We start from the raw sequence: 13788 nt of genomic DNA, 5'->3' as shown, positions 1-13788 counted from the left end.
ATGACAAGGCTAAGAGTGATTCCAGAGAAATGCGGAGCAAGGCGAGAGCGGACCTTCCGAGAAGAATATTTATGTTATAGCCTAATGCTAATATTATGTGGCAAGCAATTACATCTGTATTCAGAATGGATCGCCTTGCCATAATTGCCAATGACACAGAATGGCTGGCTACAGGACAGTTTGATCAGATGAAGGATGTCATACTTGACTCACTATATTCTTTATGGCTGGCAAGGCTAAACAATGTGATTGATTCATTACACAAAGTCATATTTGAAATCATAGGACGATGAGTACATTTAAATCGGATCGTCATTACTGAGATTAATTACTTTGTGTGTTGTGTGGGTATAGCTGTGATCTTGGAGAATATGAATCAGACAATATGGTGAATTGTAATGATATCATTTCGTCCTTTTTTTGTTCTTCTATACGTGGAGTCGTTTGATTGTTAATATACATGCAAATGGCTCTCTGTGTTACGGTAGGTACTAATAAAGGACACCCTTTTGTTCATTGGATGAATGTTATTTTTCAACTCTGAAATCAGAAAACTGCTTTCTCACAGCAACGTCAAAGGAGGCAGACATTATATGGCCCAATTCATTACAGTCAGTGAAGGAGGGAGGGATGGAAGGAGGGAGGGAGAGAGATAGGGAGAGAGGAAAGGAGAGGAGGGTGGGGGGGGGGTTTCATTAAAGCTCCTGGTTTAAGCCCAGCCCATTCTGAATATGTAAATGTCTCAGGCACAGAGAAAAACACAGCAAGAGAAAAGCGAGGAGGGGAGAGGAGAGAGAGAGGAAGAGAGAGGAAGAGGAGGGGAGACAGCATGAAAAAGTGAGTGAGCGATCAAGGGAAAGAGAGCAGGGGAGAGTGAGGGAAAGAGAGCGAGCACTCTGAATTGTGAGTGGCTTACGACACTCAGTGAACAGAAGGTGCTTCTGCATGCGCTGTCAGTGTACTGCTCTGCTGCAAGGGATTGCGCGCTCCTTTGCTTCCCACATTTACCGCCCCTGCCTGCCTACCAGCACCAGCCTTCAGCAGCCTCTTCCAGCTGGCTGAGAAAACACCCAGAGAGCAAGGGAGTGAACGAAAACTGCGAGCCACCGGGGGGATGCGAGCGGCTTCTTAACCGAGATGAGCCACTGAGATGACAAGGAATACTGTTACACAAGACAACAGTGAACAGGGTTCACCTCTTTAAATCCTGTTTTTTTTTTTCTCTTCCTTGCGTCCGTCACTGAAAGCATGATTACCCGCTTGAATGGATTTAAACCTTACAAGTCAGTGATTGCTTCCAGAGATGGACGATAATATGTGTTGACAGATCTGCTGTAACTTAAGCAGGAAAGGGGAGGAGAAAAGAGCAAGACAGATATTTAAAAAGATTTTTTTCCTTGGTCTTTTTTTTTTCCTCTTTCTCTGGTTGTCTCTTCTTCCCTCTGATCATTGCAGCAGAGGACTGCGGAGGAGCAAAAGAGACAGAGCTCATGCATGCAGACAGGGGAACTTGCACTTCCTACCATCTAGCTGAAAGCTACTTGGATTCCTTCTCTTTCTGGCTCTTTCACTTGAGGAGAACTAAGACATTGTAAGCCTGCCAAGGATCTGGTGTCCACTGAAAAGAGAGAAGGGAGGGGGGGAGAATTTGTACCACAGTGGGGTCTTTTTTAGATTCGCACATAATTAGTGTTGGGGCACAAAGCGAGACGCTGAATGGAGATTGTCAGCTTTTGGATAGGGGTGAGTAGGAATCTTTTCAAATAAGATCGATCAATGAGGACAATTTTATTTTTTTCATCCCCTCTACTCTCCACCCACTGCTTGATTTCTAACATAAGCAGAGAGACTTGCCCTTTATCCTTTTGCATTTTCGACAAGGATTCCCTTGGTTGACAAAGAAATATAATACCGTTGTCTACAGCTAAATACAAAAAGGGGACAAAACAGCTTATTGTATTGACTAAATATGATGTGATAAATATGATGTGATAGGTGCAGAAAACAATATCCAGAGTGGTTCAATGGACATTTTCTCAGAGACATCCCTGGATATTTATGCTAATGGATTTCCTTCTAATTGGACTGTACTTAAAGTGGCCTCTGAAGAAGCCCCCTGGGTTGATACTGTGTTTACTGGGAATTTTTTTAAGAACGGTTCCCTTGGTGGAGGGGGTTTGTCCAAGGCTGTGCCGCTGCGACAGCAAGCTGCTGTACTGCGAGGGGCTCAACCTCACAGACATTCCCCGCAATCTGAGCAGTGCCATGGGCCTGTCCATGAGAGAGAACAACTTGACCGAGCTGCGTGAAGGCCAACTGGTTGGTCTGTCACAGCTCACCTGGCTCTACCTAGATCACAACAACATTGACATTGTAGAGGAGGGCGCATTTGACCGGCTGAGACGGGTCAAGGAGTTAGACCTCAGCAGCAACCGGATTGAGAGTCTGCCAAATGGTACCTTTAGGCCCCTCCCAAACCTGCGTATCCTGGACCTCTCGTACAACAGGCTGCAGGCACTAGAGCCTGACCTGTTCCACGGCCTTAGAAAGCTCACCAATTTGCATTTGCGCTACAATGCTCTCAAATTTGTGCCAGTGCGGATTTTTCAAGACTGCCGGAGCATGCAGTTTTTGGACTTGGGATACAACCAACTGCAGAGCCTGGCACGAAACTCCTTCGCTGGCCTCTTCAAGTTGACTGAGTTGCATCTTGAGCACAATGAGCTGGTTAAAGTCAACCTAGCCCACTTTCCTCGCCTCATCTCTTTACGTACTCTGTACATGCACAACAATCGTGCCACTGTTGTTGTCAATACACTGGACTGGACATGGCGTTTTTTAGAGAAGATTGACCTGTCAGCCAATGAAATCGAATACATAGAGCCACATGTTTTTGAGAGTGCACCCAACCTCAAGGTGCTGATGCTAGACACCAATCGGTTGACCTCTGTGGACCAGCGCATCCTGGATTCGTGGTCATCTCTGGACAGCATAACCCTGGCAGGGAATGACTGGGAGTGCAGTCGCAACGTGTGTGCCTTGGCCTCTTGGCTGAGTGCCTTCCGAGGCCAGCGTGACAATTCCCTGCAGTGTTCAAGCCCCGACACCGCACAGGGCGAGGATGTGTTGGATGCTGTCTACGCTTTTCAGCTATGTGAGGATCCCCCAATGGAGGTAACTACAGCAGGCCTGTACGCCTCGACAAGGGATCTGGCCCAGGGTGGCTCTGTTTTCCTGGGCCCATTTACTCCTAACCCTTACGAGGGTGAGGGTAGCGAGGTGGTCACCAGTTCTTTCACTGTCACGGTGGGCCATGATGACCTGGAGAGCACCATGCAGATCCACAAGGTGGTGACTGGCACCATGGCACTCATCTTTTCCTTTCTCATCATCGTGCTCATGCTGTATGTGGCATGGAAGTGCTTTCCAGCCGGAATAAGACAACTGAGGCAGTGCTTCAGCAGTCAGCGCCGTAAGCAGAAGCAAAAGCAAAGCATGCAGCAGATGGCTGCAATTTCTACACCGGAGTACTATGTTGACTATAAACCCAACCACATTGAGGGAGCTCTGGTAATCATCAATGAATATGGCTCTTGCACTTGCCAACAGCAACCTTCTCGGGAATGTGAGGTGTGACCCTGCTTTGTGAGTACGTCTTTACCTGTGATTATCTGGATATACCGTAAATCCCTTTTTTGGATGCACTGGGGAGGGGAATATTGCGGGACAGAAGGAATAAAGGGATTTTTTTGGACACTTTTTACACAGCGTCTCACTGTGATATGGAAGGAGTGTGCTTTATGCGGCTGACTATTTCGCAGTGGATTTACTGCTACTGCTATCTACTGCTGATTCGAGGCCACAGGGCATAATGGGCACCTGACTCTTGGACCTGTTGATGTTCTACAGAAACACAGAGAGGAATACGTTGTGGGCACTGAGGCTTTTCTCTCATGGGTGGATATTTGAGCTTTAATGTGTCTTTCTACTTCAGGACATTTAAGTATTGTTTAAAAAGAAACTGGGGACACACAAAAGAAGAAAAAAAAGAAAAAAAAATCAAACCATTTGTATCATGGTAAACACAATATTTGACAAGCATTTAAAATATTAAAAAAAATGTTTAAGTTGGATTAAAAATGTAAAAATAAAAGTCTGTGTAAAATATGTTAAAAGAAAAAGTGCAAGTGTGGACAAAAAATGATACAAGATAATCTATTTCTTTTGTAAACTACAAAAAATGTTTAAATAAATGAATTGCTATTCACAGTAAACTCATTTGTACGTGAGAAGCCTGTCAGAAAGGATGAATGACAATAGACGCAGTCTTTGCGCTCGTGGACTGGAGAGCCATGTCTCTGCAGTGTGTCGAACCAAAAAAAATAAAATACAGAAAGGGGCTGGGGGGTGGGGGGGGCAGAGGGATATCTGCATCTCATCTCCAATGTAAAATCCATGGTCTGAATTTTAGATCTCTTCTCTGTTTTAACTCTCATATTTGTTGTTTTATCATTAACTGTGTTGGCTCGCTATCAGTGTAGTTTCTTTCCCCCTTCCAAATGCCTATCTGAGAATAGATTCAAATGATCTATTACATTTCAGTCGGCTAGCATATTACCATATTATTACATCACTACTTGTGTACCATCCAAGTAAAGAAAGCAGAGTGTCAAAGATCTAAAGCTATGCCTCTCATTGCCTCTCACTCTTTGGCTTTCACAGAGGAGCAATGCCTCCTTTCACCGAATCAAGCACACTAAAGGCAACAATCATCAAACCCATGCATACTTAAGACAAAATACAATTTCCAAATGTATCAGAAGCGTTGAACAAATTATCCAGCAGCTTAAAGGAAGATTTGCACATACAATATTCTTCACTGTGTTTTCATGTGATGTAAAATGTTTGTTGAATACAAGGCCATTTTGAGGTGTATATATATCCTTCTTCCTCTGGTGTTCATTGTGTAAATTAGTGCACTGACAGATGTTGTGTTTCCTGGGTCCTTTGACATGAACAGTATGTTGTGTGAGAAGTGGGGGGGGCGGGCGGGAGGGAGGGAGTGAGAGGGAGATGGAGGATCACAACGACTGCAGAAAGAGGGAACAGACTGCTCTCTAGTGTGCATATTCTCATACTGTGGCTGCATTTTACCTATTGTGCACCATACTCTGCAAACCTCCACAGCGGGGGCAACATCAGTATACTGAATTTGCAGCAGCTTTTCTGGAAAAAAAAATTCAGTGCATCAATTTGCATCTTTTTTTTGTGTTATTTTGCGATAAATTAAGATAATGTTTACAACTTGTAAGTCAGCAGGAATAAAAATGTTTTAAGAACTCACTGACAATCATTACATAATTAGTTCCAATAAGAGCAAAAAGTTACCTACTAACGTATCAACAGCACTGTGAGTGCAGTTGGTGTCCTGGTGTTCTTTGAAACAACAAAGGGTCAGAAAAACAGGTAAGAAATGGTTCTTATAGGGGTAGAGATGGTGTCTGTGGGACTTGCGTACTGTATGTCCCTCAGGCAATAATGTGTCAAGTTTTATTTTTGCTGAGGCTGAGGAATTAATCTCATTTGACCACGGCTCATTATGAGTGGTTCTGAAATTAAATATTTTCATTTAAAATGGCAGTGATTGGTAAAATGGACAATTTTTGTGAAAATATTGCAGGGATTGGACAAAACTGAGAGCTCTCAAAAATAATTGATTAAATGTGTGTTAATTCTTGAAATCACAAGATGGGTCAACTCCTGGAAGTGCTGATAAAGTAAACCAGGGGGCATATATATCAAATTACCTTCTCTTCCTCCAACAGCTAATGGGATTTCACTCAGGTAATATCCCACCACATATTAGTTGTCCTTATAAATATGAAGGATATGCTGGAAATTCAGTGTTTTACACTTGAACGCACAAAACTGAAACTATTTTCGTATTCCATTCCTTAATAAATCTAAGTACTAGTGGACATGCATTTCATTTTATGTGACATATATACATGGGGTGAATCTAATTTTAAACATTGAGCTAAAAAGGTTCCTTCAAATTTTCACTTTCAACGTGGAATTCATGGATCAGTTTTAAAAACAATAGCGTGTGTCTGCATATTTGTACATGGGTTTAGCTCACAACCATGTTCAAGGACTTATTGTTGACACATATCCACGCCAAATGGCATTGAATGGTCTTAAAGCTGACCTCAGCAGCGTGTGACAGGAAAGGGACCCTAACATCCAACCAAGGTCCGAGTGAGTGGCCCATGTAGGATGGGAAATAAAGGTGCAGTGTGTGCAGTATACCCACAATGTATTTTTATGATTTTAGCCATTAACAGGTTTGATTATCTCTGGGGAATTACTCAGTTACAGGTAATAATCTTCACTGCATGTAGGGCTCACGTCACAAAAGCACTAAACTTTGTGGTTATTTTTTAGAGCAGACATTTTTGGGAGTGATAATAGCTTAAAGTTGCCACGTGGGATTTATGATCCATTTCTTATTTATGGTACCAAGGGCGTCCCACTTTAAGACTCAACATAGCTGTAAATCATACCCTGCCTTATCATGTGAATGCAAATGACTGTGGTATGCACGTCGGGGCACCGTGATGGGGACACAGATTTATTTTACCCTCTCATCTCCACATCCTGTCTAAATTGTCAACCCCCTTCGAGTCCTTCACAGTCCCTTAAACATGCAACTGCTGGGTAAATTTGAGGTTGTGAAGCTTCATTTGTATAAATATTGGATGATGCCTGGTATAGAGGCCAGCGCTGGCACCACTATTGATTTCATTTCACTCCTTTCTTGAACAAGCAACCGGGGCAAAAGGTGATGGAGAATGGCTCTGAATATTTTAAAAGCTTTGAGTCCTGAGGGCTGACTTTAAACTACTTTGGACTTATCTCTATCCCTATTCACCTTTACCTTCTTCCCTCCCTCTCTGTGCCCATAAAACATAGTAAAGGTAGAGAAAAACATCAATTCATCTAACTGACAATAGATCAAATCTCTGCTTGACCTGAGCCTGGGGTGATAATTCCCAGAGGGGAGATATGTGCTCACAGACAGCATCCATTATAAATGCCTTGACTGATGATGCTCAGTGAAAATCAATACAGATGAGTGGTAACCAAAATGATCATAGTGATAACAAATGTATTCATCTCTCCCTCACATTTTCAAGCGCAAACTGATGGATGAGGATGATATGTTTTATTTATATGTAAATCCAGAATTGATTTAGAGGATGATAAGTGTTTGACATGCTGATTTGCGTCCATCTCACGACAAATTAGATCACAGTTCAGAAAGAAATGTGAGATTCCTCCTCTTTCACGAGCAGTTGGGCAGGAAAACGTGACATTTGTTGTGTACTTTGCGGAGCCGCAGCTGTTTCCCAGCCAGAGGATATACAGGGGTAATGCACATGCTAAAAGGTCTGAGGCATTGGGTTGTAGCTTATGCGAAGCAATACTGAGCATGTGGTGAATGTGTGCGCATGTGTTTACATTTGTGCACATGTGTGGTTGTCAATAAGCCAGACACACCTGGAAATCACATAATGTCTAGGACTATACTGTTATATTGAGTGCAATGCCAAGATGAGAAGACACAAAAGAGAGATGGATATAAAGGTGGAGTTACCGACACAAAGAGTAAAAGGTCACAACGATGAAATGAGAAAATTCAGAGCAGGTGTGGTGAGAAAAAAGTGGGGCATTCTGTACATGAGGCGTGGGTCAGATCTAAAGGTCAAACACTAACAAAGCAGAGACCCTGCAGACTCAAACTGTACAGGTAGCTGCTAGCTGAGATCCCAATGAACTTAGCTGCACAATCAATCAGCAAGCACTCACAACCAGCCTTGTCGAAACAGCAAATAGCATAAGAAAACTGCATCACTGGTTTTGTATAACATGAAACAACAGCGGAACACAGAAGCTAAAAATGGTATATGCATCTTTATGCCAGTGTGCCTGCATGTACAGTGCCTGTGCCTGTGCAGTGGTGTCAGTGACAAAACATCACTCTGCAGATCTCCGGGAAATAGCTTGCATCACAACCTGCAGCGGGGGGGGGGGGGGGGGGTGGTAGAGATGCAAACAAATCCTTAAAAAATAAATTAACCTGGCTTCCTGTGAGGGGTATCGATCGGGCAACATTCTGCCATCTCATTGGGACTCGGACTGTGCTGCATAATAAACGCTTAACACCCCCTCATAACTGGATGGAGAGCTAAATCATGGGTGGCAGCACGTACTGCAGTAGGCTGTAAGGAGCTGCTGATGACTAATGACAATGAGTGGGTGGCTTTCCACTGCTTCTTTTATAACAGGTGGGTTATCAGGATCAATATTCTAATCATCATCAACATTATCTTCGAATCCAAAACCTCTGACATACCATTTTTTCCTCTCGTTGTACGATCCCTTCTCTCCCTCCCTCCCAACACTGCTGCTGTCGTTATAAATGTGATATTACTGCACTGAAATCAGCTATAGCCACTAACAAACCCTGGTGTTTACCCTAACCTACATTATGCAAGCTGGCGATTAATTAAAATACGGCAGAAAATGGAAATTCATCTCACACATTATAGAGCGAGATCGCCTTTTGAATATAATTAACTACAGGAAGCTCAGGGTTTAGTCCCAAACCTCCCCTTATAAAAATTGAACAAACTGTCAAAATAATAACTTTACTAAAACAGACACAGGCCCAACAGGGCACTACACATTCATTACTCAAGCTAACTCTCCAGGCAACCTATAGCTCTCTACGCCTACTGCTTCATTTACATGCATCATCCTCAAGCAACACTGAATTAATAATAATGACTGAAGCGTCATTATTCTTACATACATATGGTACTGTAGGTAGAACAGCGGTGGCCACTGCGGAAGGTGAATCTGGTTAGAGAACAGGGGCAAGGTGGGCAGCTGAATATTCATTACAGTGAGTCAAAGGCTGAGGGAGGACTGGTGGCCATTACATTATGTTATCATTATTATTATTATAATTATTATTATTATCCTGACTAAAACACCTGCTATGCAACATGATCTCATCCCTACTTGTCAGACTCTGAAAGTCATTATGGGGATGCCTGTTGGGTTGTATTTTGACGCAGAGGGTCACGGTTACGTTTAGGCTACAAAACAACACACTACAACTTGACTCACCTGACTAACAACTGACTTACCAGTGAAGAACAACTCACCAGTGTTGGGCAAGCTACTTGGAAAATGTAGTGAGCTAAGCTAATAGTTACTCTACATCAAAATGAAGTTTCACTACACTGAAGCTATCCCCAGAGAAATGTAGCAAGCTAAGCTACGAAAAATGGCAAAAGTAGCTCTCTAGTTGCAAAGCTACTTTCAGCTGATCAGAAAAACTGTCAGCCAAACAAATAGGCAGGCAATGCATGTTCGTTGAACTGTTCACTATTAAATAACTGACTTAAATAACAGCTTTCTTCTTTTTTGGAGGATTTTGTGACATTTGAACGTGTCCTCCAAGAACATGACATCATCAGTCAGCCTATTGCTCTCTCCCTTTCGCTCTCCTCTTCCTGCTTAATGCATTTCTCTGTCTTGGCCTCTTTCAGTCGACAATCTGGCTCTGCCAGTAATTCAAGAAGAGGAATCCATGATATATTTTTCAGTCAATAAAACCATTATGAATAAAAGACAGTAGTATAAAGAATGATATAATAGACCTAAATTAAAACTTCTCTCTTTTTTTGGGACATTAGAACATGAACATGTTCTGCAAATAATATGTGACAACAGAATGTCACTCTCTGTCTCCTCGCTTCCTTCTTAATACTGTTCTCTGTCTCTCTCTAGCTCCTTTCTCGGCCCTTGATGTGTCTATTTCTCTAGTGTCCACTGCAAATGTACTCAATATATACAGTCTATGGGCAAGACATGTAAGACACCTGTCAACAAGTGCAATATAGCCAATTAGAGGCAGAGTAGGGCAGATCTTGCCAAGAAAAGCCAATAGCAAAAGCAGCAAACAGACTAAACTTAAGGATTAGCATGTGATGTCATGTGGAAGTGCTTCCCTTATCTACATGCCTCGGTGTGGCGCTGGCATCAGTCACATTACTTGTCCTCAGTTTTATTATCCTTACTTTAATCCAGACCTCCGCAGAAAAAAAGTCTGCTGCATTTCAAAGCTTTTCCTAGAAAAAAAAAAGAGCTTGTAATTTCCGTGGACGCTACGGCGCTACTCGGTCAATTAATCAACTTCGCTATTAAAACGCTATTTGACTCAGAAAGAAGTGACGCTACCACCACACTACAGAGAAATGCTGTTAAATTTGTAACTGCCCAACACTACAATTTATGTGACTTAACATCAGCTATTAGTTTCACAAGAGACACAAACACTAGTCTCCTGGGTCAGAGTCCTGTGCTAGTTGGGTCAATCCACCTCCCCTCACCAGACTTCTTGCACTTTATACTACACCTGTAGCTTTAAATGTCTAATAATGAAGCAGATGGGTTTACATTTGAGTTAGTCGAAAGAATGCTACATGGTGTATTGTATATTCCTTAAGTTACATTGCTGATGCTTGACATTTTTGAGTTTGCTACAATGCAACATTTCCAGTCTCTCTCTTTTTTTTCATCTGTTCTTAAATGCATTGAAGCAAGCAACACAGATTGAGCTGTACCCAGCATGCTGTTCGGTAGTGTGACAGTTAATAGGGGTCCCCTGTCAATACTCTACACAGTGAGCACACAATGCACTTCTAATACATATGTCCTGTAGAGCTCAAAAGCTTGCACTCGACACTGCACTTCCCTGGGTCCTCAGCAACAAATCAGACAAGTGAAGTCCATTGGATGAACGATTGTTGAGAAAAATGAAGGTCAGACAGAGCACGACTTTCATTTTAGTTGGATTATTATTACCATTGGGGTGTATTTTGTAGTTAAGGGAGACATATGCGTCATTCACAGCATATCTGTGATTCACAGTCTGATTGAGGTTGTCTGGACACATGGAAGTGGCTGAGCCAGTGGCTAGCAGCTCACGGTGCTAACTCCAGAAACATACTAAATGACAACAGATCCATAAGTGCAACAACAGCAACAGTGCTAATAGAGGTAACATTGTTAATCCGAGGATGAACCAGAGGGTGGGGGCTATGCCTCTGTGATGGTGGCGTCCCAGTATCAGCAGTAACCTCCGCATGATAACAGTGCAGAGTGGCTGGAATTAGCTAGCCAGTGGGACACACTTACAGGGACTCACATGCACAATATGCACGTGTGGCCGGACCGTCTACCACAACACAACTTGGATTCAACACACACACAGAGGTAGTGTGACTTCTTTCTCTGTCTAGTCTTTACATAGTAAAGAGTGGTTTACTGCTATATTCATGCTCTGAATGTTACAAACAGCTCCTTAAACTTTCTTGCTGTCACTAGGCTGGATTGGCCTGTGATAGTGTTTTGTCTTGCATTTAACATTAAACATCAGGGTCAGTCAGTGAGATAATACATGGCAACAGCTGGGCCTGCATCTGGGGCTCCATGTTACCCGTATATGAGCAGATGTGGGTCAGCGCCTATTATTTAGAGTATTACGGTGGCTGAACTACAAAGACTTATCCAGGACAGGAGTCAGGATTTTCTATTCCTGCATTATGTTATTAATACCTTTACAGATAGATCCCAGTACAATTAATGAGATATAAAACAAATCCAAGATCACTGGGGCTGAAATTTTTTCGCCTCAGATCTCGCAGGTTCATGCATGTTTGATATATTTTCCAATCCAGTTCTATTCCTCATGTGTCAATAGCTCTACAAATTAGATGCCTAAAGATACGTGTCTAACACATACTGTACTCCAGCACCCGCACAAGGATGAAGCAATCAATAATAATGCATGGTTGAGGTTTCTGCAACTAAATGTGTGCTGTATAGAAGGCTATGATGTGCAGAAGCAATAAATAATTTCAATGATGAAACAGTACTTTTTTGTATATGTTTAAGGAAATATTTGTTGCAGCACTAACCAGCAACAGAGTGAAGCAGAATTTTGGGGAATGAAGATGTTGGAAACATTAGAAATAAATTGCATAAATGAGTGTGTCCAGATAGTGAAACTCCTCAATGTATCAAACTACATGCATCTACATTTTAAATATATGTGTAACTTTAAATTAGGATTGGATTGGGGGATGTCTACAGAATTGGTATATGAGGATGTCCACAGTAAAACATCAAAAACTACTCAGTGGGGACCCTTTATGAGAGCCAATCCGTAAAAAAATTTACACACAAACCTGACCCACCTCCTAACTTTATGCATTATAGTAGTACAATTATCCAAACTGAGACAAAGACAAAGCACGACTGCATGTGTGTTTACATTTGAGAGAGTGAGAGATCGTAGGGACGTGAAGGTGGAAGGTGGACTATTGCACGCAATGTTTCTGAAAGTCATTAATAACTTATTCCAAACACTGCAAAAGAAAAAAAAAGGCAGTCAGCCCATTGGATGTGAGCAGATGTCAATCAGTGACAGTGGCAAATCTTGACAATAGTGGAGATAAGCCTGGTTGCTACAAAAAAGGTACCACTCAGCCCATTTTGCAGCCTGAGGTACATCTGATAGACTAATCCAAATTGTGATTTTTTTAAGCATGCATTAGATGCAATTAGCACCACCACAAACCTGCACCGATGATGTTTTGTCTTAGGGTGCTGTCACTCTTGCCGTGTTTGGTTCACTTTAATCAAACTCAAATTCATTTGCTCCCTAAGTGCAGTTCGTCTGGGCAGGTGTGAACACTGCAATCACACTTGGATGCACACCAAACAACTAGACCATCGAGACCGCCTCTTCAAGAGGGTCTATGTCTGGTTACATAGAACACTGTTGCAGTTTGTTTGTGGTGAAAACGTGTTCCAACCTGGATCTGAACCAACTGCAGTCACGTTACACATTGTTTGGGTGAAACAAGCATGAGCCTGTTACACTACCGCAGGATTATTAATGTGCGCCCCCTCCTGTATTGCCTTAATATGCACATTCAGCACATCCAATGCATCAAAACATTGTTTTCTAGTTGGAGCCGTGCCTCGTTTTCAAACTGTATGATTTGACTAAAATGAACATTGACAGCAATATAGTCCACGATGAGCAGCGCTAAAATCAACCTGTGTAGTTGTCCCTCTATTGTGACATTAGAAAGTGTCACATTTATCTTGCAAGTGTACTCTTCTTACTTCCTGGATGTTTCCCCCATGGAAATTCTGACTAATCAAGAGCAGCTTTCTCAGGCAAGGCATTTGATCTGGTCCGCTTGTAAATGCTGCTGTGAGAACATAAACCAACTCTAGGCAATTAAACAACTTTGTAACAAAATCAGTCCCTGATTCAGACCAAAGCAAGACAACTCTAGGTCTGAAAGCACCCTTAGGCTTAGTGGTCTATGGCTGACAGCCGGTCCAACCCTATTTAAAATTTACAAAGCTACCAATGAAGTTATATTGTCAAAGAAAATGTGTTTAATTAAAACCAAGGCAAAATTTGCCTCATTTTATGCCAGTGTAGACCAATATTCTGTGTATCTGTATTTTGTGTAGATCAATATCAAATCAAAGGAAAAATGTACTGATCTATTTATTTCCCAGGTGGCTGTAAAAAGACTATGACATCTCAAAGTAGGAAAACAAACACTACATATCTTTATGAATAACATTATGGAGCCTCACAGGTCCTCCTCAGACTTAAATATCAGCCAC

General features: G+C 42.1%; 2 protein-coding genes across 2 annotated transcripts in view; one reads left to right on the top strand and one right to left on the bottom strand.

Moving 5' to 3' along the window:
• The window catches only part of ctnna2 (catenin (cadherin-associated protein), alpha 2), a 509943-nt gene that overhangs the window by 195905 nt on the left and 300250 nt on the right, over positions 1-13788 (bottom strand). The gene's annotated exons all lie outside the window — the stretch shown is intronic.
• lrrtm1 (leucine rich repeat transmembrane neuronal 1) lies at positions 837-4994 on the top strand. Its single transcript, XM_049572769.1, has one exon. The coding sequence runs from the start codon at positions 2059-2061 to the stop codon at positions 3634-3636; it is 1578 nt and encodes a 525-aa protein (XP_049428726.1). The 5' UTR covers positions 837-2058; the 3' UTR covers positions 3637-4994.

Source organism: Epinephelus fuscoguttatus, linkage group LG3 (genome assembly GCF_011397635.1).
Source record: "Epinephelus fuscoguttatus linkage group LG3, E.fuscoguttatus.final_Chr_v1".
NCBI classification, from domain to species: domain Eukaryota; kingdom Metazoa; phylum Chordata; class Actinopteri; order Perciformes; family Serranidae; genus Epinephelus; species Epinephelus fuscoguttatus.
The sequence above is the reverse complement of the archived record's forward strand: the minus strand, read 5'-3'. Positions and strand labels throughout refer to the sequence as shown.